The sequence below is a fragment of the Oncorhynchus mykiss genome, chromosome 13, assembly GCF_057628025.1.
Source record: "Oncorhynchus mykiss isolate SJ-2025 chromosome 13, ASM5762802v1, whole genome shotgun sequence".
Lineage (NCBI taxonomy): Eukaryota > Metazoa > Chordata > Actinopteri > Salmoniformes > Salmonidae > Oncorhynchus > Oncorhynchus mykiss.
The window spans coordinates 40062950-40085546 of record NC_143034.1 but is presented as its reverse complement, the minus strand read 5'-3'; the positions used below and the strand labels follow the sequence as shown (position 1 = coordinate 40085546).

At 40.2% G+C, this 22597-nt stretch overlaps 1 protein-coding gene across 4 annotated transcripts; it reads left to right on the top strand.

The window, feature by feature from the left end:
• The first annotated feature begins 880 nt into the window (after window positions 1-880).
• LOC110486100 (syntaxin-binding protein 2) lies at window positions 881-22147 on the top strand. 4 transcript variants are annotated; one of them, XM_021557449.3, is made up of 18 exons: window positions 881-980; window positions 4838-4887; window positions 5027-5108; window positions 5483-5559; window positions 5689-5764; window positions 5967-6070; window positions 6257-6405; window positions 8304-8388; window positions 9555-9685; window positions 9988-10095; window positions 10327-10450; window positions 12446-12526; window positions 13875-14016; window positions 14367-14473; window positions 14621-14719; window positions 16792-16877; window positions 19417-19574; window positions 21283-22147. In XM_021557449.3, the coding sequence occupies exons 1-18, from the start codon at window positions 944-946 to the stop codon at window positions 21360-21362; spliced, it is 1776 nt and encodes a 591-aa protein (XP_021413124.1). In that variant the 5' UTR covers window positions 881-943; the 3' UTR covers window positions 21363-22147. The 4 variants fall into 4 exon arrangements, with proteins under 4 accessions (XP_021413124.1, XP_021413123.1, XP_090052300.1 ...); XM_021557448.3 differs by having other exon boundaries at window positions 19414-19574; XM_090196174.1 differs by lacking the exon at window positions 12446-12526.
• The last annotated feature ends 450 nt before the right edge of the window (window positions 22148-22597 follow it).

The window sequence follows — 22597 nt, the reverse complement described above, 5'->3', positions numbered from 1 at the left end:
TGGGTATGTGACCCGACACTGCCTCCTAGAGGGATATGTGAACAAGGACAACAAGCTGGACAACTAAGTGAACCCCACAATGTATTTCAGATTAATCAGAGGACACCCTGAGAAGGCAGCTGGCGATGAAGCGGGGCATCCAGACTGGATGCCATGCCAGTCAGAACCCGGAGGCAAAGGAGAGAGTCAGAGTTGCCGGTCAGTTGACTCGGGTCAAGAAAACACGGCTGGATGGCCAGGATGTGGTTGAAAATCTCTGTCTGGAGAGCTTGTGCTCAGTATTTGAGCTCCCTCCTCCCATGGAAGGTGCTTTGAACTTGATGCTGGTTTCAAGAACACAGATTAATCCTAGCCTATGTAGGATGTAAAGCATGACATATTACTCAATAGAGAATGCTAATGCTTAGTATCTATATCTATTACAGAAGCTGGACTTGCACTCTTTATTGGTCAGGATGGCACCACAACCCTTGGTGTCACTCATATACAGAACAGGTAACCTATTGGAGATGGATCTCAACTGATCCTTTAATTGTCATGTGTTGATTCTAATGTAATTCCGATTCTAAATTCGATTTCTAGTGATGATCAACAGGGACTCACTCCTATGCTGAAAGTTAAGAGAAAGTCATCATAATGAAATAAATATATTGAAATAAAGATGTTTCGCCCCCAAACCACAAGAACATCTTATTTTCTTTGCTCCTACCCTATATCAGAGACCTACTGTAAATTACTATTGTTTTAATGCAAATGCACCCATGGAGAATATTAATAACACTTTAGTAAAATTGGAAACTCTTCTTTGCTTATTAATTTTGAGTGCATTTGGACACGTTTCTTGCTTTGATAAACGAAGCGGACACGACGTAGGTGTTGTGATGATTATGTCAGCCAGTTAAAAAGTTGCAGGAAAAAATATCGACAACACGGAAGTGTCAAGATGGCTCCAAGTGGACTGAAGGCGGTAGTCGGAGAGAGTAAGTCAAGAAATGTGTTCATTTTATAACTATCAAATCTCTATTTTTCGGCGGTAGAAATATTGAATGTTTTATACCATCAAGCTTTTAGCTTGTTGTCACGAAAATTAAGAACAGAAAACATCCAAACAAACTGCCTGGTTTAGTTAGCGATACATAGCCTTCGTCACTCAAGCAAGTTGCTTCCTAGTAATGCCTGGCCATGGTTGATAGTTAGCGGTCATTAGGCTATTTAAAATTGAAATGTAAAATGTGACTGGGAAGGGTATGCCTTATCACTAGTAGTAGTATTTCAAGTAGGCTCTAAAACTTGAGTGTTTTGCTGACTCAAGAAAAGTTTGTGGTCATACGCACATCCTTTAAAACAGGTGCTGGGCTAAGGAAGAATACTGAAGAACAAGAAGTCCCGCACACGGTTAAAGCTCCCAATTCACCGCTTTATTGACAACGTTTCGATTCGAAACGGATCCTCGTCATGTCGAACAAACTAAGTGCTCACATCCCAAAATATACATATTCCTCATCATGTCTTCTCTACTTTTGGTGGCCTTAACCTCATGTTTTGCAATTATAATATTGACAAAGTTCCAGTGAAACTGCTTTTCATCGGCAGGTTCTTGTCATGGTCCTTAATTTATAAACATTATTTTTCTCCACACAGATATTATATATGGAATAATCTGGATATATGGTATAAAAATACTTCTTTGTTTTTAGAATATTGGTTCCGAAATAATATCCTATTGGTGAGCCAACTTGTACATGCAGAGGGTTTCTTACTTAGTTACAAGGAATTCTTATCACTTTACAAGGTCCCTGTTAACACCTAAAGATTTTGCAATTGTTTTAGATGCCATTCCCTCAGGTGTTGCTCTGTTATTCAGGAACGTGTCAAGACCTGACCCTCAGAGCCTACCTTCTATTGACCCTTATGACTCATCAGTAGGAAAGATTTGTTTCTCTTTTGGTGATACGAACCTTGTTTCAGCAGGATGTTGTACCTTATGTCATGCCTTATTGGAATGGATTTATTGATAATAACTGTTGGAAAAAGTTTGGATGTTGCCACACACCTACTTGTTAACAAAATTAAGGAAGTTTCCTTTAAAATGATTCATAAATATTATCCTGCCAACCACTATATGAAGAAGTTTAAGGAAAACATCAACTCAAATTGCTCCTTTTGTAATGACCACCCAGAAACAGTGTTGCATCCTTTTTGGCATTGTATTCATGTAACTGTGGCAAGACATCAGTAGATTTATAATTTAACATATTTATGAAGATTTTACACTATTGTGGATAGATGTACTGCTTGGAATCTTTACCTACGATAGAAATAAGCTGAAACATTTTTATGTAATTCATTTCATTATTCTTTTGGCCAAATTTCATATACACAATTGTAAATTTACAAACAAAAAAAAACATTTTCTTACCCTACAAAAATAAATGTAACTGTATTTTAAGACAGTTAAATACTCTACTAACAAAAAAGCTGTTAGAATTGTAAGGGTATGTATGTCCCTTAAGGTCCTTGTGTAATTGTAATGTGATATTGTACCCCTGAGCTCGATTGTCCATTGTATATAATCTATATATACTTGTGTTCCCTCATGTACTTTCTGTATTGATTGTTGTTAAAAATAAATAAAGAAAATCCCAAAATATACATATTTCACCTCACATGACCATTGCGGACATGATGCATGGTGGATGCAAAACAATTTATCTCTAATAATTTAATAACAATGAGATGGGTCCATGTAGTAGTTCCAGAAAATAATATATATTTACAAAATTACCAAGTAGATGACCTGGAAGGCAAGACAAATCAAAATGGCATTCATGTAAGAAATGGTCTGTTATCAAACTCCTGGTTCAGATTTCTAGGAGACATGGTACACAAACGATGACTCCAATACAATTCTCTTCTCAATAATAGATTATCAGTATCTGCCCACCATCCTAGAAGTCTCAACATGTTCGATGACAATGTGTCTCAAAGAGCTAATGTTGTGACGAGTCACCATGATATGCGCAGCCAAAGGCTTTCTCTGGTCAAGGGTGCTGATATTACTCCTGTGTTCTGCTTTCCTTGTTTTCAAAGCTCGTTTTGTTGTTCCTACATTGCATAGACCACACATACACTTGATCAGGTATATCACATTTTTTCAAACGTGATGATGCCCTTATCTTAATGGCCTTCACAGTAGGATAATTGAACATTGTGCATTTGTTTGTAAAGTTACACTGGGTACATCTGCCACATCTATAGTTACTGTTCGGCACATTGTCTAGAAAGATACTACGTGGCACTGGTGGAAGATCAGACCCCACCACCATTTGACTGATGTTGTGGGCGCGTCTGAAGACCTACCCTCGGGTTCCTTTAAACGTCTTTTCCAGTTGTGGATCAGTGCTCGAGATGTGTTTTTATTTTTTTTAATGATGTGGTCAAACTGTTTACTCAGTGGGGAGTATTGAAGGAAGCATTGAATGTGTTGGTCAGGAGGGTGGGACGTTTTGGGCGTGAGGCTGTCATCCTGGGTCATATTTTTACAACGTTCCCTTGGATTTTGCTGACTTTATTAAGGAAGCTGTGATTGGAACACTAGGTCAAGTAGCTAGTTGATTTTTAAAAAATTGTAAAATTTTATTTTACCTTTTTTATACAGGTTTTTTCTCATTGAGATTATCTCTTTTCCAAGAGACATGGTCCAATAGCAGCAGGGGGAACAACTTTTCAGACAAAACACCTTAAACACTACATTAAACAAAACTATAAACACACATACAGTACAACAATTACATATTACATTAAAAACACAAACATCTTGACTAAAAACGGCTGGCCTAAAAACAATTACTCTTCTATGATATATACATCGAACAAGTGTTTAAACTCCACCAACAAAACTAGATCATCACATTTTAAAATGTTCAGGAGAGAATTCCAGGACCACGGTGCTAAGTAACAAACTATTTCTACCATGACCTGTCCTAATTTTTGGTACTGTTAGAAGCAAATCAGAATGGGACTGTAATTGATATTTATTTACTGACCTGACTAGAAAAGAACAGAGGTAAAATGGCATTTTACCCAATATGGCCTTATAAATCAGTGTATACCAGTGTTTAAGCCTACGCAAGGTCAATGACGACCAGCCAACAGCGCACAATGATGTGTTAGACGTTTCTGATTTGTAATGAACCCGAGGGCTGCATGATACACTGAATCAAGTGCTCTCAGGGTAGTGGCTGAGGCCTGCATATATTTAACATCACTAAAATCAAAAACCGACAGTAATGTACATCGTACCAGCTCCTTCCTGGCCTCAAAAGAAAAACGGGCCTTATGCCGGTAATAAAATCCTATTTTCAGCTTGAGCTTCCTTATCAAGTTCTCTACATGCACAGTTGAAGCTCAGCTTATCATCAACCCACACACCCACATATTTGTACACTAACTTGATTGTGGGTTGCCTTGTGATCAACTGTATGTGAAGGAAGACAATGTGGACCTACTACCTGTGTAAGTTCATGTTCCTTTGCCTTTTACTACCCAATTAGTTACTGTTTGACACTGGCTAACAAATGCCATCTGAAAAAACATGGATCAATTGGGTCAACTTTAAGAGACCCTAGACTACTGTTGTCTGTTTCCTTATTTTTTTTTTGCCTCTTGCCAGGCTGTCATTGTAAATAAGAATTTGTTCTTAATTGACTGCCCCCAGGTAAAATAAACACCACTACGCATTCTAACTCTAAAATGCAACTGAGTTGTTGGGACACATTTCAGTTTTGGTACTGTAATATTTCATACTTCCTCTGTCCGTCTTTCCTCATCTCTTAAGAAATCCTGAATGGAGTTATCAAAAGTGTGAAGAAGGATGGAGAATGGAAGGTATTGTAAAAAGTATTTAGCGTTGCTCTGAAAAGATCCAGGTCAAAATACATAATGTCTTACTATGTTAAATTGTCTTTCATGATAGCCTAATGATCAATTGAATATTAATTGATAATGGCCATCTCTGTTTGTCCAGGTGCTCATTGTGGACCACATCAGCATGCGAATCCTGTCCTCCTGCTGCAAGATGTCAGATATCATGGCAGAGGGGGTGACTAGTAAGTGTTAGGATCGGATGGCCAGTGGGCTAGGCTACTTGTATTTGTCAACAACTATTTATTATATCAAGGGACACCCCAGGCTTCGTTCTAAACTAGGGTCAGAGTAGACCTGGGTTCAAACAGTGTTTGTTTTCTTTCAAATACTTAAGCTGTGCTTGACTGCGCTTGTCTGGTGCAATGGAATAAATGGCCCCAAAAGTATAAACCCAACCCCTCCCATCTGGCACTCGAGACAGGCTCAATTAAACGGTATTTGAAATAAACTATTTGAACGCCCGGTATGGGTCATAGTGTGAGGAAGTGAGTGTCTGTGGAGGTGTTCTTCAGTTAGGATGTACAGTGACTAACTTATCTTCCTTTTCCTCCCACAGTTGTGGAGGACATCAACAAGTGCAGGGAACCCATCTCCAGCCTGGAGGCCATTTATCTGATCTCTCCTTCAAAGAAGGTGAGAAGTGTTTCCCCTGTCATTCCTACTTTCACTGTCATCAACTGCCAGATTCTGTATTGCTGTAAAGCCATCTCATGCTCTTCCTCTTTTTCTCTCTCACCTGTGTGTGTGTGCGGATGTTCTCAGTCAGTTCATGCTCTTATCAATGACTTCAAAGAGATTGCTTTCACCTACAAAGCGGCGCACATCTTCTTTACAGACAGTAAGACCATTTGTTTTGAAGTGTTAGAAAACTACTCTTCCCTCGTCTGATACAAAAAATGTAGTGTTTTGTCATTCTGGTCATGTCTCGAAAGGAGATTCTAAATCTTAATGAGATGGACCTTGTAAATTTACTAAAAGCATGAATGTTTTAAAATAATTCTAAGTAACAGTTGGTTTTGTGCCAATCACCTATCCTGCAGATTGCCCAGATGCTCTGTTTGCTGACATTGGGAGGTCCAGAGTTGCCAGAGTCATCAAGACTCTGAAGGAGATCAACGTGGCTTTCCTGCCGTACGAATCCCAGGTGGGTAACTACCTACAGCACCTTCTTTGAACTTCACTCAACTCTGGTCGCATCTTGCCGCCTCCCATCGAAAAATACACATTTTATGGTAGTTTGATCGCTCTAAGGAGTATCCTGTGAAAATGCCCAGTAAGTAAGCTCTCGGTCTCACTCCCTCATGCCCTTCCTCTCCCTTCACTATTCTAGGTATTTTCCCTTGACGATCCCAGCTCCCTGCACTTGTTCTACAGTCCAGTTGGAGATGGGAATAAAGACAGAATGATGGAGACTCTGGCAGAGCAGATCGCCACCCTCTGTGACACCCTGAAGGAGTACCCTGCCATCCGCTACCGCAGGTACCTATACACACCATACCTTAACTTAGACATGTCGGATAAATACAGGCATGCAAGTGCAACCAGAGGTTTCAGTGGCAATTGGGTGCTCATCTGAGATACTTTTGGTCCTCCAATAGTGGAAAAAGATAGCAATACCCCAACTGGATCGCGAATTGTCACTTTTTCAAAGCTCATCACACAGGTCTTGCATAGCGAGCCTGTCTTCAATGGTCTTTTTGTATGTCTTTTTCTCTTGGGTACAGTGCCTTGCCAAAGTATTCATCCCTCTTGGCGTTTTTCCTATTTTGTTGCATTACACCCTGTAATTTAAATTGATTTTTATTTGAATTTCATGTAATGGACATACACAAAATAGCCAAAATTGGTGAAATCAAAAAAAGAATAAAATTCAAACAAATAAAAAACAGAAAAGTGGTGCATGCATATGTATTCACCCCCTTTGCTATGAAGACCCTAAATAAGATCTGGTACAACCAATTACCTTCAGTAGTCACACAATTAGTTAGATTGCATGCAGGTGGACTTTAAGTGTCACATGATCTCAGTGTATATATACAACTGTTCTGAAAGGCCCCAGAATCTGCAAGGGGCACCACCAAGCAAGCGGCACCATGAAGACCAAGGAGCTCTCCAAACAGGTCAGGGACAACGTTGTGGAGAAGTACAGATCAGGGTTGGGTTATAAAAAAATATCTGAAACTTTGAAAAATATCTGAAACTTTGAACATCCCACGGATGTATAAATGTATAGAATATGGCACCATAACAAACGTGCCAAGAGGGGGCCGCCCACCAAAACTCACGGACCAGGCAAGGAGGGCATTAATCAGAGAGGCAACAAAGAGACCAAAGCTAGCCCTGAAGGAGATGCAAAGCTCCACAGCGGAGATTGGAGTATCTGTCCATAGGATCACTTTAAGCCGTACACTCCACAGAGCTGGGCTTTACGGAAGAGTGGCAGAAAAAAAGCCATTGCTTAATGAAAAAATAAGCAAACATGTTTGGTGTTTGCCAAAAGGCAGGTGGGAGACTCCCTAAACATATGGAAGAAGGTACTCTGGTCAGATGAGACTAAAATTTAGGAAAATGCAATGTCTGGCGCAAACCCAACACGTAAAATCACCCAGAGAATAGTGAAACATGGTGGTGGTGGCAGCAGCATCATGCTGTGGGGATGTTTTTCATCGGCAGGGACTGGGAAACGGGTAGGAATTGAAGGAATGATGGATGGTGCAAAATACAGGGACATTCTTGAGGGAAACCTGTTTCAGTCTTCCAGAGATTTGAGACTGGGATGGAGGTTCACCTTCCAGCAGGAAAATGACCCTAAACATACTGTTAAGCAACACTCAAGTGGTTTAAGGGGAAACATTTAAATGTCTTGGAATGGCCTAGTCAAAGCCCAGACCTCAATCCAATTGAGAATCTGTGGTATAACTTAAAGATTGCTGTACACCAGCGGAACTCATCCAACTTGAAGTAGCTGGAGCAGTTTTGCCTTGAAGAATGGGCAAAAATCCCAGTGGCTAGATGTGCCAAGCTTATAGAGACATACCCCAAGATACTTGCAGCTGTAATTGCTGCAAAAGGTGGCTCTACCAAGTATTGACTTTGGGGGGATGAATAGTTAGGCACGCTCAATTTTTTTTTTTTTTTTTTTGTCTTATTTCTTGTTTGTTTAACAATTAGTATTTTGCATCTTCAAAGTCGTAGGCGTGTTGTGTAAATCAAATGATACAACCCCCCCCAAAAATCTATTTTAATTCCAGGTTGTAAGGCAACAAAATAGGAAAAATGCCAAGGGGAATGAATACTTTCACAAGCCACTGTACTTGAGTGTCTCTGCTAGTTCAGTTGCAAGTTACCCTCTCTTTCTCTCCCTCCCTCTATCATAGCGGTTCTGAGGAGAATGCTAGACTGGCTGAGGAGGTGTATCAGCGTCTGAACGCCCATAAAGCAGACAACCCCAGCATGGGAGAGGTGAGGAGACACCAATGCCTCACCACCTCATGCAATACACAACACTTCTTTACAGTACTAATAGTACCATGTCTGCTTGGTTCAAAATGACCATTCACTTTGTCTTTATGATACTAGGATTAATATATGATTATTGAAACATTTTGGAAGTCTTACATCTGTGAGTTTCTCATAGCTACTTCTACTTTCTGACTTGATTTCCTGTTATCTTTCACACTCTCTGCTCGGCTGCATTTTCTCTCCTTTTCTGTCTTTCCTAGCTGGCATTTCCTTAAGCTTGTGTTGGACTTCTGAAGGCATGTATTCATTTGATATCATTTCTGCTCTTATCTTCTCCATGGTCTCTCTGCCTCAGTACCAGCACAGTAATACAATTTTCACACTATCGTGCAGAACTGTACTATGCTGGCTTGGATGTGTTTTTTTTCACAACAAAATATCCACTGTGGTGGGTGCATAAAGCAGGCCAGTGCAGTACAGTGTGAAATGGGTATTAGAATACACAAGGAATATATATTTTGTTGTTATTGGGGTTGTACTTTAAGGGGGGGAACTATTCTGAATGTGGTAAAGTCTGATAGTGGCACTAACTGAGTGACTTGTTGGTTAAACCTGTTACCCAAAAGCATTCCTGACATTCTATTGTGGAGCTAGAGGCAATAGATTTGACCTAAAATAATGTCCTTTCTGCCAAAGCATTGAAGTGGTTAACTGGTAATTCATGTTTTTATTTTAATTTTATTTTACCCCCTTTTCTCCCCAATTTCGTGGTATCCGATTGTTTTTTTTAGTAATTACTATCTTGTCTCATCGCTACAACTCCCGTACGGAGCTCGGGAGAGACGAAGGTCGAAAGACATGCGTCCTCCGAAACACAACCCAACCACTGCTTCTTAACACAGCGTGCATCCAACCCGGAAGCCAGCCCGCACCAATGTGTCGGAGGAAACACAGTGCACCTGGCAACCTTGGTTAGCGCGCACTGCGCCCGGCCCATCACAGGAGTCACTGGTGCGCGATGAGACAAGGCGCGAACCCAAAGTCTCTGGTGGCCCAGCTAGCGCTGTGATGCAGTGCCCTAGACCACTGCGCCACCCGGGAGGCTATAAGTTACATTTCTAGGTATCATTTCTTGCCCTGACATGAAATGTCTGATGCGTTTTCAGGGTCCTGACAAGGCCAGGTCACAGCTATTAATTGTGGATCGTGGCTTTGACCCCATCTCTCCCATTCTGCACGAGCTGACTTTCCAGGCCATGGTCTATGACCTTCTGGACATCAAACAGGACATCTACAAGTAGGCTTAGTTTGGCAACCTATTCCCAATATAGTGCACTACTTTTGACCAGGGCCTATGATGAACATACGGAAAATGCTATACAGACACTCCTGACCTGCAAAACAATTCTTAATTTCAGAATTGTTTAAGGGTTAGTTTTACATTTCAGTTAGTCATTTTACAGGTTAGGAGTATAACCTTTCTCCGACATTATTATTGTTAATGTAGCTATACATAGTACAAATGTATATTTACCTTCTAATTATGATATGTATCTCTCATATGGTATCCCTGTATAATACAATCCCTGTGTGTTGTAGATATCAGACGACTGGGATCGGGGACTCTAAGGAGAAGGAGGTTCTTCTGGACGAAGACGATGAGCTGTGGATCCAGCTGAGACACATGCACATAGCTGACGTCACCAAGTAAGACACACAATCATCAAGATTGCATACAACTAGTGTTTTTAACTAATCTAACCTCGACCAATAAGAGGTGATATGATCCAGAGTTGGTTGAGGTAAGTTTCGTGTTCTATTCAGGAAGTGAATTATAGAAATGTATATCATGAATACGCTTTCTTAATTGAACACTGAATTGAACCCAACCCTGGTATAGTCTTTGTCAGATGTTGATGCTCATTGTTCGTGTTCCAGGAAAGTGACGGAGCTGCTGCGTGTGTTCTGTGAGAGCAAGAGGATGTCCACTGATAAGGCCAATATCAAAGACCTGTCTCAGATGTTGAAGAAGATGCCACAGTACCAGAAGGAACTCAGCTTGGTGGGTATTCCTCGTCTTTCCATCTAAAATCAGTTGATTGGTTGAGACTGGCTTTCATGTCTCTCCAGTGATCACATACTGTCAGTCTAAATGTCAACACGTGTTCTATTCCCATTTAATAGCATATAGAAAAGCACCTGGGTGTTTTGTCAAAGACATGGGCCATGTTCCCAATGTCTTTACTAGCAAACAGTATGTTCTTTACCTGCTCCGCTGAAAGCTTAGTGCAAGCTACTGTTGTGTCATTAATGTGTTTGGCTGTTATTTTCTAACATGATTACATACCACGTTCAATTATTACGTGATTAAATTAATCATATAACAATTAAGTATTAATCTGGGGCACCACAGAAAGTTATTTAACGCGTTACTATCTCCCGACTAAACTCTAAAGATATAAATATCTCTTACATCAGTCAGTCAATTCATTAATTCTTATTTACCATCAGTCTTGTTCTGAATGTCGCCTATGATCCTCACCCAAAAGGGCAAGTCATTGTTCTCGGGCGTGAGCTGCACATAAAAAAACCTGTGAATTTTACACTCAAGGGGTGTGTGATTTAAATGAATAGGAGCGTATTACCCTCTGCAAACATTGCGCATCCGGTGTAGCAGGCCACTTTTATAATGCATGCCCAGTAGCATTTCTTCATTCTACTGTGCCTTCAGAAAGTATTCACACTCATTAACTTTTTCCACATTTTGTTTTGTTACAGCCTGAATTTGAAATTGATTAAATTAAAATGTTGTCACTGGCCTACACACAATACTCCACAATGTAAAATTGTGTTGAGTATTCAACCCCTTGGTTATGGCAAGCCTAAATATGTTCAGGAGTAAACATTTGCTTAAGTTACACAAGTTGCATGGATTCACTCTGTGTGCAATAATAGTGTTTATGATTTTTGAATGACTACCTCATCTTTGTACCAAACAAAATTATCTGTAAGGTCCCTCAGTTGGGCAGTAAATTTCAAACACAGATTCAACCACAAAGACCAGGGATGTTTTCAAATGCCTCGCAAAGAAGGGCCACCTATTGGTAGATGGGTAAAAAAACAAAATAATACAGACACTGAATATCCCTTTGAGCATGGTGGTTATTAATTACACTTTGTATGGTGTATCAATCCACCCAGCCACTACACACATACAGGAGTCCTTCCTAACTCAGTTGCCGGAGAGGAAGGAAACCACTCAGGGATTTCACCATGTTACAGAATTTATTTGCTGTTTATATAAGAAAATTAGGGATGGATCAACAACATTGTAGTTACTCCACAATACTAACCTAATTGACAGAGTGAAATGAAGGAAGCCTGTACAGAGTAATCTTTAAGGACTGGGTAATTTTTCAGGATTAAAAAATAAATGGAATGGAGCTAAGAACAGGCAAAATCCTAGAGGAAAAGCTAGTTTGGTCTGCTCTCCACCAGACACTGGGAGGTTAATTTACCTTTCAGCTGGAGAATAACCTAAAACACAAAACCAAATCTACACTGGTGTTGCTTACCAAGAAGACAGTGAATGTTCCTGAGTTGCCGAGTTAGTTTAGACTTAAATCTGTCAAGACCTGAAAATGGTTGTCTAGCAATGATCAGCAACCAATTTGACAGATCTTGGAAGAATTTTGAAATTAATAATTGGGAAATGTTGCACAATCCAGATTTGGAAAGCTCTTAGAGACTTACCAAGAAAGACCCACAGCTGTATAATCAAAGGTACTTCTACAAAGTATTGACTCAGGGGTGTGAATACTTGTGTAAATGAGATACTGTATTTCACCCCCCACACACAATTTAAATATGTCTAAAAACATGTTTTGATTGTGTCATTATGGGGTAGTGTGTGTGTGTGTGTGTGTGTGTGTAGATGGGTGAGAAACTACAATTTATCCATTTGAATTTCAGGCTGTAACAACAAAGTGGAGTATTATTATAGTGTGGAGTGATGACATCAACTTTTTATTAGTTAATAAGTAATGTTTGATTGCAGTACTCCACTCACCTGCACCTGGCTGAGGCCTGCATGAAGAAATTCAAAGCCTCGGTGGACAAGCTGTGTGAGGTGGAACAGGTCAGTGTTGCCACAAGTCCCAAATGGCACCCTATTCTCTATATAGTGCACTACGTTTGACCAAGACCCACAGGGATCTGATCAAAGTAGTACACTATATAGGGAATAGGGTGCTGTCAAGCTCCCTCCCTCTCTTATGAAACCATATGCAAATGACCTGGCAGGTACTCCCAGGAGCATGTTTTTGATTCTCGGAAGTGTAAAAAAGGCTATTTTTATTCAACCTTTTAACCAGCAAGACCCTTGAGATGAATCATCTCTTTTTCAAGAGTGACCTATAGCATTTTAATTATGTTTGTGTTCTGTAATTTTCCCATCTTTCCTGACATCCGTTCTACACTGAAATGTTTATTTTCCCAAACTGATATCTTCATCCGTTTTCTATATAATATATTTTTTTAAAGAATGTCTTGAATAATCAAATCCCTGGTTGTTAGCCTTAGGTGGTTAAACCATGAATGACCAGGTCACCATGATGTTGTGTAATATATTTAGTACTATCGTATCATATAATAATACTCACCCCATCTAGCCTCCACTGGGGTGCTGACCTCCCCACGTTCCCATCTCTATTTTTACCTCTCTGAGTCTCATAAAAGCTTCATAGGCTGCTGCTTCCCAAATGGCACGCTATTCTCTAGTGCACTACTTTTGACCAGTGCTTACTTTTGACCAGAGCCCTGTGTGTCCTGGTCAAAAGTAGTGCACTATATAGGGCATAGGGTGCCATTTGAGACTCAGACATTGTCTGACGCTTTCTGGCGGCCTAGTGGGCATCCACTTCACTAATGTTGTGTAAAGGGCTTGAGACGAGACGTGTCGCACACCTTGATCAACTGTCCCCCTCTGAACCTACAGTAATGCACAGGAAGCTGTTATGCCATTATGTCAAGTCTTTTAAAAACCATTCATGTTGCCAGGCTGTTATTACAACATCCATCCATCCATGTCTTCCAGAAATCTTACACCATAAGGCATCAAACATCTCTATAACCTCTTTCCCTTCCTAGTTCCCAGAACAGCTCCTACTTTCTCCCTCAACACAATTACTACATCCCAAATGGCACCCTAGTCTTTATTTAGTGCATTACTAATAGCGTGCCATTTGGGATGCAAGCATTGCTTTGGTCTTAATAGTTCTAATAGCTCCGCACAGGTTTGTTTTTGATAATCTCTAATATAGTCGGTTTAGTGGTCGATCATTTGAAACATTCCTAACATGTCCAGGAGTGATGTAATCTGGGTCTGGTTGTGGGATTATGATCTGAAGTGTTAATGCAGTGATGTAGCTTGGGAGAACTTAAAGGCATCATTCTTTGTTGATTGTTTTCCCCCATATGTTTCCCAGGACCTGGCCATGGGGACTGATGTAGATGGGGAACCCCTGAAGGATGCCATGAAGAGCATCGTCCCTGTACTCCTCAACACCGACATCGACCCCTACGACAAGATCCGCATCATACTCCTCTATATCTTCCACAAGAAGAAGGGTAGGTCAACAGAATGGCACTGGCTGCATGATCCCAATGTCTGCTTTCTGTCAGTGCATTGTCAAGATACACACAGCAGGTACAGCAATATGAGTGTTTCTAATATGATATGACACAGCTACTACTCTCCACATGGCTGCTATTGAAATTAAAGAGGAGCAGATGGGGATCTTTAAGTTGAGCATTTGGCTCCTCTCTGTATATAATGGTGGTCTCTGTGGTTACTATTGATCCTCGTGGAATGACAACAGGCTAGCTAAAGAAGCAGTTTTGATTAGGCTAACTTGGTGATGAGTCGTCATTACATTCTCCAGCTCTACTCTGTATAACGGTGGCCTCCTCACACACAGGCATTGGAGAGGAGAACCTGACCAAGTTAATCCAGCACGCCAACGTGCAGGCAAACAGCAACATCATCACCAACCTACAGCACCTGGGCTGCCCCATCATCGCAGGGGTCAGTAGGGCTCTGTCTGTCTGTCCCTCTCTCGCTCTGTCCAACTGTCTGTCTCTGTTGCTCTCTCTCACACATTGAACAATTGCATCTCTTTACAGTGAAGCCTTTTTTCTCTTGTTTATATTTGAATTATGTGAAATGTTTCAGGCTCCCAATGCTGGGAAAACACTGCCTGAGAAGAAAGAGCACAAGGAGAGCACGTACCAGCTCTCCCGATGGACACCCACCATCAAAGATGTGATGGAGGTATGGAAGAGGAAGGATAGACAGACAGTGTGGTAGAGGACTTCACTGGTCCAAAATGTTGGACCTGTTCTGAAATGGGCCTGGGGATTTCCCACCCGGACCCGATATGTGTATATATATTTTTTCAATATAGAGACACTTTCCGAACGGACCCGGGACAAGTAGACCCGTTCCATATAGACCTGGTCGGATCCAGACTCGGTCGGATCCGAATGAGGGAAGCAGCAGAAAAGTACATTTTTAAGATACTTCATTAACAAGAGCTGATAAAGTGTGAGGAAGAGAGGTGGCTCTCTAGCAGGGGCCGTGCTTGTGTGTCTGAACTGTGAGTGAAGGAGAGACTCCAAGAAAGACTTGTACTATAGTAGATTAATGGCAGCCATAGTTAGGTTATTTATCATTCAATATGATATAGTTCAATATACATAGTACCTGTCTTGACTGCATCAAACATGAAGCTAGTCTAATTGAGGCTGCATGTACTTTCTCGTCTTACTCAGTTACAAATAACTCCATTCAGATTATTACGTAGCAAGCCTACCTCTTGGTCGGTGTAGCCTTTCGTTCTCCTTTAACAATGAATTCCGTTATTTTAATTCCATTGATTAGATATCTCCCAACTTTTGCCAGACACGGAGGCTCTGACTGTAGCCAATTGCAGCTTTGATGACTTATGCTTGGCCAACAACAAGCTCCAGGCGCCGCTCTTGTGGAAAGCAACATCAATTATACAATTTCTGAGAAGTCTCATTCACACCATTCGGGACCATTCGGACCTGTATGGGTCCTTCTGGACAAATGACTTCTACCGTGACAATAATATAAGATAAGACCCGTGACATTATTTACAGTTCTGGATCCGGATCGGGTATTTTGATACAGGTGGATCTGTGAACAGCTGACTGAAAACAGGATGGCCGGGCAGTAGTGCAGTTGAGTCCGTTTTGGTGGATTCTAAACAAAGTGATTAAACTTTGTTGCTCCTTACTGAAACAAGCAACAAAACACCCCCCACAATGCAGCAGCACACAGAAATAAAATGAATAGAAGTGGCTTGGAACCTATAACCTTGGCAATTTGACTAGTAAACTCATGGGTACACTCGCAATGACTTCCTGATATAGACCCAGTCGGTATTAGAACGTCGCGACCCTGCCCGTCTGTGTGGAAGACAACCTGTGGTTACCCCAGTGGCTCACAGCAAAAACATTTTTCGCAATTTCCTTGTTTTAGTCAATTACAAAAATACATTGAAGAAAAGTACTAAATGTCTAAAGATTACGTTTCAACATTGCCTACTCTCTTGCATTCTCACTACTTAGAAATAAACGCAAGGCTTCCCACATCCCCTTTTCTGTCTTGACGGTGCTAGCTAGCCAGCAGCGACTTGAGTGAGAGTACTAGCTACCGACTGGAACATTAAGCTAGCGAAGACCAACAACACAAACAAACAGACTATACAAGTAGTGAGTGGAGTTACAAACGGACTGTACTAAACAAGTTAAATGTCTTGTGATTAAATGTTTTCCACACACCTACTTTTTGACTTGGCTACATGTACATTGAGCAACACAGCAGCTTTTCTGCATGTTTTGTTGTTTCTGTATAACAAAACAAATCCTGTACAATGGGGAATAACAGGAAAGAAGTTTGGTTTTCCCCAATTTGTGGGCGTGGTCAAATTCCTTATTACATGAGAACTGACTGGTACTATTGTGAGGCAATATTTCCATGATAATAAAGAATGTTCATTCAAAAATGTTTAACTGATGTGGCTTATGCAATGGAATGTGTTTTTTGTAAGGTCAGCTGAGTTGAATCAACAATTGATGGGTACACTTCCTGCTTTGCTTCTATGGGTACATTGGCAATGGCCGCCAGTCCACCCATTATGCCATCATTGACTTGAATAGGGACGCCTGTTCTATTCGTTCTATTTCTATGGCAGCACATGCAGTCAGAAGGAGATTATTGAAAGTATTTTATTATATGTTTTGCTATTTGAAAGGTTATCCAAAGGCCATGACTGTCACAGCCCAAGTCTGACCAACCCTGTCTGTCTATTTTCCCAGAATGCCATAACAGACAAGCTGGACAGGAAGCAGTGGCCGTTCATCTCTGACCCTGCCCCCATTAACACCATGCAGACGACTGTCAGGTGTGTGTGTGTGTATACACCATGGGGGGGGGGGGGCACACAACATGGAAGGGGTGGGGCTGAGCCAGGGACAGAGACAGAAGGGTCACATACATTAACACTTTATCCTCACTTGTCATCTTGAAAATAGAGCTTTGCTGTAGTTATGTGAGCTGGAGAGGTGAACAGTTAGTTGATCCAAGCTGCCATTAGACAGCCTGTGAATAATCTCCCCTGCCCCATACCAGGAGTTATTTTATTTTTAGTTTGTTGACATCGCTTGTTCATGTTGTTCAGTGCATTTTGAAAGTATTCAGACCCCTTGACTTTTTCCATGTTTGTAATGTTATAGCCTTAATTCTAAAATGTATTAATCAATTTTTTTTATCAATCTACACACACAATACCCCAAAAGGACAAAAACATGTTTTTTTATTTATAAATTAGCAAACATCTCTAAAAACCGACTCCTTATTTGCATAACTATTCAGACCCTTTGCTATGAGACTTGAAATTGAGCTCAGGTTCATCCTGTTTTCATTGATCATCCTTGATGTTTCTACAACAAATGCTGACGCTCCAGATACTCAACTGTTGTTTTGATTAGACTAGTTTTCAGCTGGGCTAACATACAGTTGAAGTCGGAAATTTACCTACACTTAGGTTGGAGCCATTAACTCGGTTTTCCACCACTCCACAAATGTCTTGTTAACAAACTATAATTTTAGCAAGTCGGTTAGGACATCTACTTTTGTGCATGACACAAGTAATTGTTCCAACAATTGTTTACAGACTATTTCACTTATAATTCACTGTATCACAATTTCAGTGGGTCAGAAGTTTACATACACTAAGTTGACTGTGCCCTTTAAACAGCTTGGAAAATTTCAGAAAATGATGTCATGGTTTTAGAAGCTTCTGATAGGCTAATTGACATCATTTGAGTCAATTGGAGGTGTATCTGTGGATGTATTTCAAGGCCTACCTTCAAACTCAGTGCCTCTTTGCTTGACATCATGGGAAAATCAAAAGAAATCAGCCAAGACCTCATGAAAAAACTTTGTAGACCTCCACAATTCTGGTTCATCCTTGGGCGCAATTTCCAAATGCCTGAAGGTACCACGCTCATCTGTACTAACAATATTATGCAAGTATAAACACCATGGGACCACGCAGCTGTCATACCGCTCAGGAAGGAGACACGTTCTGTCTCCTAGAGATGAACGTACTTTGGTGTGAAAAGTGCAAATCGATCCCAGAACAGCAGCAGAGGAGCTTGTGAAGATGTTGGAGGAAACGGGTAAAAAAGTATAACCTGAAAGGCCGCTCAGCAAGGAAGAAGCCACTGCTCCAAAACCGCCATTTAAAAAAAGCCAGACTACGGTTTGCATCTGCTCATGGGGACAAAGATTGTACTTTTTAGAGAAATGTCCTCTGGTCTGATGAAACAAAAATAGAAGTGTTTGGCCATAGTGAACATTGTTATGTTTGGAGGAAAAAGCGGGAGGCTTGCAAGCCGAAGAACACCATCCCTATAGTGAAGCACGGGGGTGGCAGCATCATGTTGTGGGGGTGCTTTGCTGCAGGAGGGACTGGTGCACTTCACAAAATAGATGAAATCATGAGGACGGAAAATGATGTGGATATATTGAAGCAACATCTCAAGACATCAGTCAGGAAGTTAAAAGCTTGGTTCCAAATGGACAATGACCCCAAGCATACTTCCAAAGTTGTGGCAAAATGGCTTAAGGACAACAAAGTCAAGGTATTGGAGTGGCCATCACAAAGCCCTGACCTCAATCCTATAGAACATGTAATGGCAGAACTGAAAAAGCGTGTGCGAGCAAGGAGGACTACAAACCTGACTCAGTTACACAAGCTCTGTCAGAAGGAATGGGCCAAAATTCACCCAACTTATTGTGGGAATCTTGTGGAAGGCTACCCGAAATGTTTGACCCAAGTTAAACAATTTAAAGGCAATGCAACCAAATACTAATTGAGTGTATGTAAACTTCTGACCCACTGGGAATGTGATGAAATAAATAAAAGCACAAATAAATAGTTCTCTCTACTGTTATTCTGACATTTCACATTCGTAAAATAAAGTGGTGATCCTAATTGACCTAAAACAGGATTTTTACGAGGATTAAATGTCAGGAATTGTGAAACACCTTAGCCAAATAAATGTATGTAAACTTCTGACTTCAACTGTAATTGCAAAAGGGTTTTCTAATGATCAATTTGTCTTTTTTAAATGATACACATGGATTAGCTAACACAACGTGTCATTGGAACACAGGAGTGATGGTTGCTGATAATGGGCCTCTGTACACCTTTGTAGATATTCCATTAAAAAAAATCTGCCGTTTCCAGCTACAATAGTCATTTGCAACATTAACAATGTCTACTCTGTATTTCTGATAAATTTTGATGGACAAAAATGCCGACGTGACTCAACTTTTGAATGGTAGTCTACATGTGTTATTTTATTTTGCTGCCGCAGATAATCTGTACATAATTAGGTATCTATATGTTTTACATTTATATCATACTGCAGCAGTGCTCGGTTTGGACAATGGCACAAGAACAAGTCTCCAACGGAGTATCGTTCTGGCCCTCGGCTCATCATCTTCATGATCGGAGGTGTGTCCCACTCTGAGATGCGCTCCGCCTACGAGGTCACTCGAGCCACCGACGGAAAATGGGAGGTCCTGATTGGTAAGGAACACAATAGTTGGACTGAACCTTAATAGTGTACACTTTATTTTATTTAACATTTTCTTTAACCAGGCAAGGCAGTTTAATTGTTTTATTTTATTTACAATGATGACACACCATGTACCCTCGTTTGGATTCCCCTGCTGGTGGCGCTAAAAGATCCTACAGTGCCTTCAGAAAGTATTCATACTCCTTGACTTATTCCACATTTTGTTGTGTTACATGTAATCCATTTTCAATTCAGGCTGTTTTTTCTTCTTCTACACAATACCCCATAATGAGAAGGTGGAAACATGTTTTCAGACATTTTTGCCAATGTATTGAAAATGAAATGTATAGAAATATATCTAATTTACTTAAGTATTCACACCCCTGAGTCAATACTTTGTAGAAGCACCTTACACCTCTGGGTAAGTCTCTAAGAGCTTTCCACACCTGGATTGTGCATTTTGTATGTTTATTATTTTCAAAATTCTTCAAGCTCTGTCAAATTGTTTGTTGATCATGGCTAGACAACCATTTTTCAGGTCTTGCTGTAGATTTAAGTCAAAACTGTAACTCGGCCACTCGGGAACATTCATTGTCTTCTTGGTAAGCAACTCCAGTGTAGATTTGGCCTTGTGTTTTAGGTTATTGTCCTGCTGTCAAGTTGAAGCAGACTGAACCAGGTCGGACACAAAAAAAAATCCCAAGTGGGTGTGTCTATGCCTTCCCAGGCCCACCCATGGCTGTGCCCAAACCATTCATGTGAAATCCATAGATTAGAGCCTAATTTATTTATTTCAATTGACTGATTTCCTTATATGAACTGTATCTCTGTAAAATCTTTGAAATTGTTGCATGTTGCGTTTATTTTTAATCAGTACACAATGTTGTTGATCCATCCTCAATTTTATCCTATCACAGCCATTAAACTCTAACTGTTTTAATGTCACCATTGGCCTCATGGTGAAATTCCTGAGCGGTTTCCTTCCTCTTCGGCAACTGAGTTAGGAATGACGCCTGTATCTTTGTAGTGACCGGGTGTACTGATACGCCATCCAAAGTGTAATTTAATAACTTCACCACACTCAAAGGGATGTCTGCTTTTATTTTTTTTATTTTTTTTACCCATCTCCCAATAGGTGCCTTTCTTTGTGAGGCACCTCTGGTTGTTGTGGTTGAATCTGTGTTTGAAATTCCCTGCTCAACTGTGGTACCTTACAATTATCTGTGTGGGGTAGAGAGATGAGGTAGTCCTTCAAAAATCATGATGAACACTATTATTGCACACAGTGAGTCCATGCAACTTATTATGTGACTTGTTAAGCACATTTTTTATTCCTGAACCTATTTAGGCTTTCAATAGCAAAAGGGTTGAATACTTATTTACTCAAGACATTTCAGTTAAAAAAATTTACAAATTTAAAATATTTATTTTTAAACAATTCCACTTTGACATGGGATATTGTGTGTAGGCTAGTAACAAAACATGTCTAAATTCAGGCTGTAACCCAACAAAATGTGGGAAAAGTCAATACTTTCTGAAGGCACTGTATATTCCCCAGCATGCATGTTTTTTTATGTCTGGTAAATGCACCGCTAAGTCTGTCTCTCTCCATACATTTTCGTCGTGAATCTTCAACGAATGTAAGCATCTTTTGGGTTTCAGAAAAGTACTACTATAGTGTTAATGTTTCTGTGTTGTCTGTTCCCCTTCTCTCTATAGGTTCGTCTCACATTGTCACACCCACCAGCTTCCTAAATGATCTGAAGAAGCTGGACCTGGATCCAACTCCTGAAAGCTAGATATGTCCTCGGCCTGGAAGGGAGCTGTTCTGAGTCTGCAGAGAGAATGGATCTGAACACAAACCTGGATTCAAATTGTGCTTGTTTTCTTTCAAATATGTTGAGTGTTTCGATTAAGCCTGCTGGGAGTGCCAGATCAGTGGGATTTGCAGTTTGCACTTTTAGGACTGTTCCAGTGGTTCTTTTGGGTTAGACAAGTTCAATTAAGCACAGTTAAAGTATTTGAAAGAGAACAAATACTATTTGAACCCTGGTCTGCTCATTATGAGACACTTGTGTACTCGTCTAACTGTAAAACAAAGTGCCGGTTTAAGATGTAGTCATTAAAGGATAGTATCTTTTGATTCTCAATCTTTTATTGAATTTCTTTAATTACGGTTGAAGTAAAAATAAATTATGTACATACATTAATACGTAATGCTGTGATGGACATTTTTTGCTCTGAATATTAAATTAAAAACAGTCCTTATATTATGAGGATCATTTTAATCTGTCTCTGTCTTCGAGTTACAAATATGGGTTGCATCTCAAGTCTAAAGTGGCTTCTTCTCCTTTTGTCCTGTTAGTGCAGATGAACTAAAGGACATAAGGAGCAGTGGCCTCTAGACTATTGAGATGCAACTTTTGTGTTGGGACCATTAAATACTTGTGCCTCTCCCAAGTTACATTTGTTTTCATATGTCTAAATGTCTTTACTACTGTAGTGTGCCTCTGAAATCATGCACTTTCATGTTTGGGCCTTTGTCTTTTAGTCAATTATGAATAAACAATATGCATACATTTTACTTGTTTTGTACATTGTGTCTTATTGAAATGTCATATGTTCTAGCTGCCATGAGAATGCCTATAGAATCCCTGGTTTTGAAGCTAGGAGAAAAAAACAGTACTAGTCTGGGTGCAGATTAAGCCTGGAAAAACACTTGGTTGAGATTATTTTTAGCCCAGGACTAGGCATATTATGTGTCCAGGAAACTGTCCCTATATTTATTGCATACATGGATTCTAATTTCCATTTCTATGGCTTTCACAATCGATGCTGAAGGTATTTGTTTAATGTAATTGACATTGACCATAAGCCTGTTTAGAATTAGAGACCTTATGGCACTGATCTTAATTGCTTATGCATGCTTAACCTCACCTCTTAATACTGCATTATGTCTCAGTCTGAATAGCAAATATTTGTCCCACTTGTTTTAATGTGTAAAGGCTTTGAGCATTCATGAGGTCTTCATAAA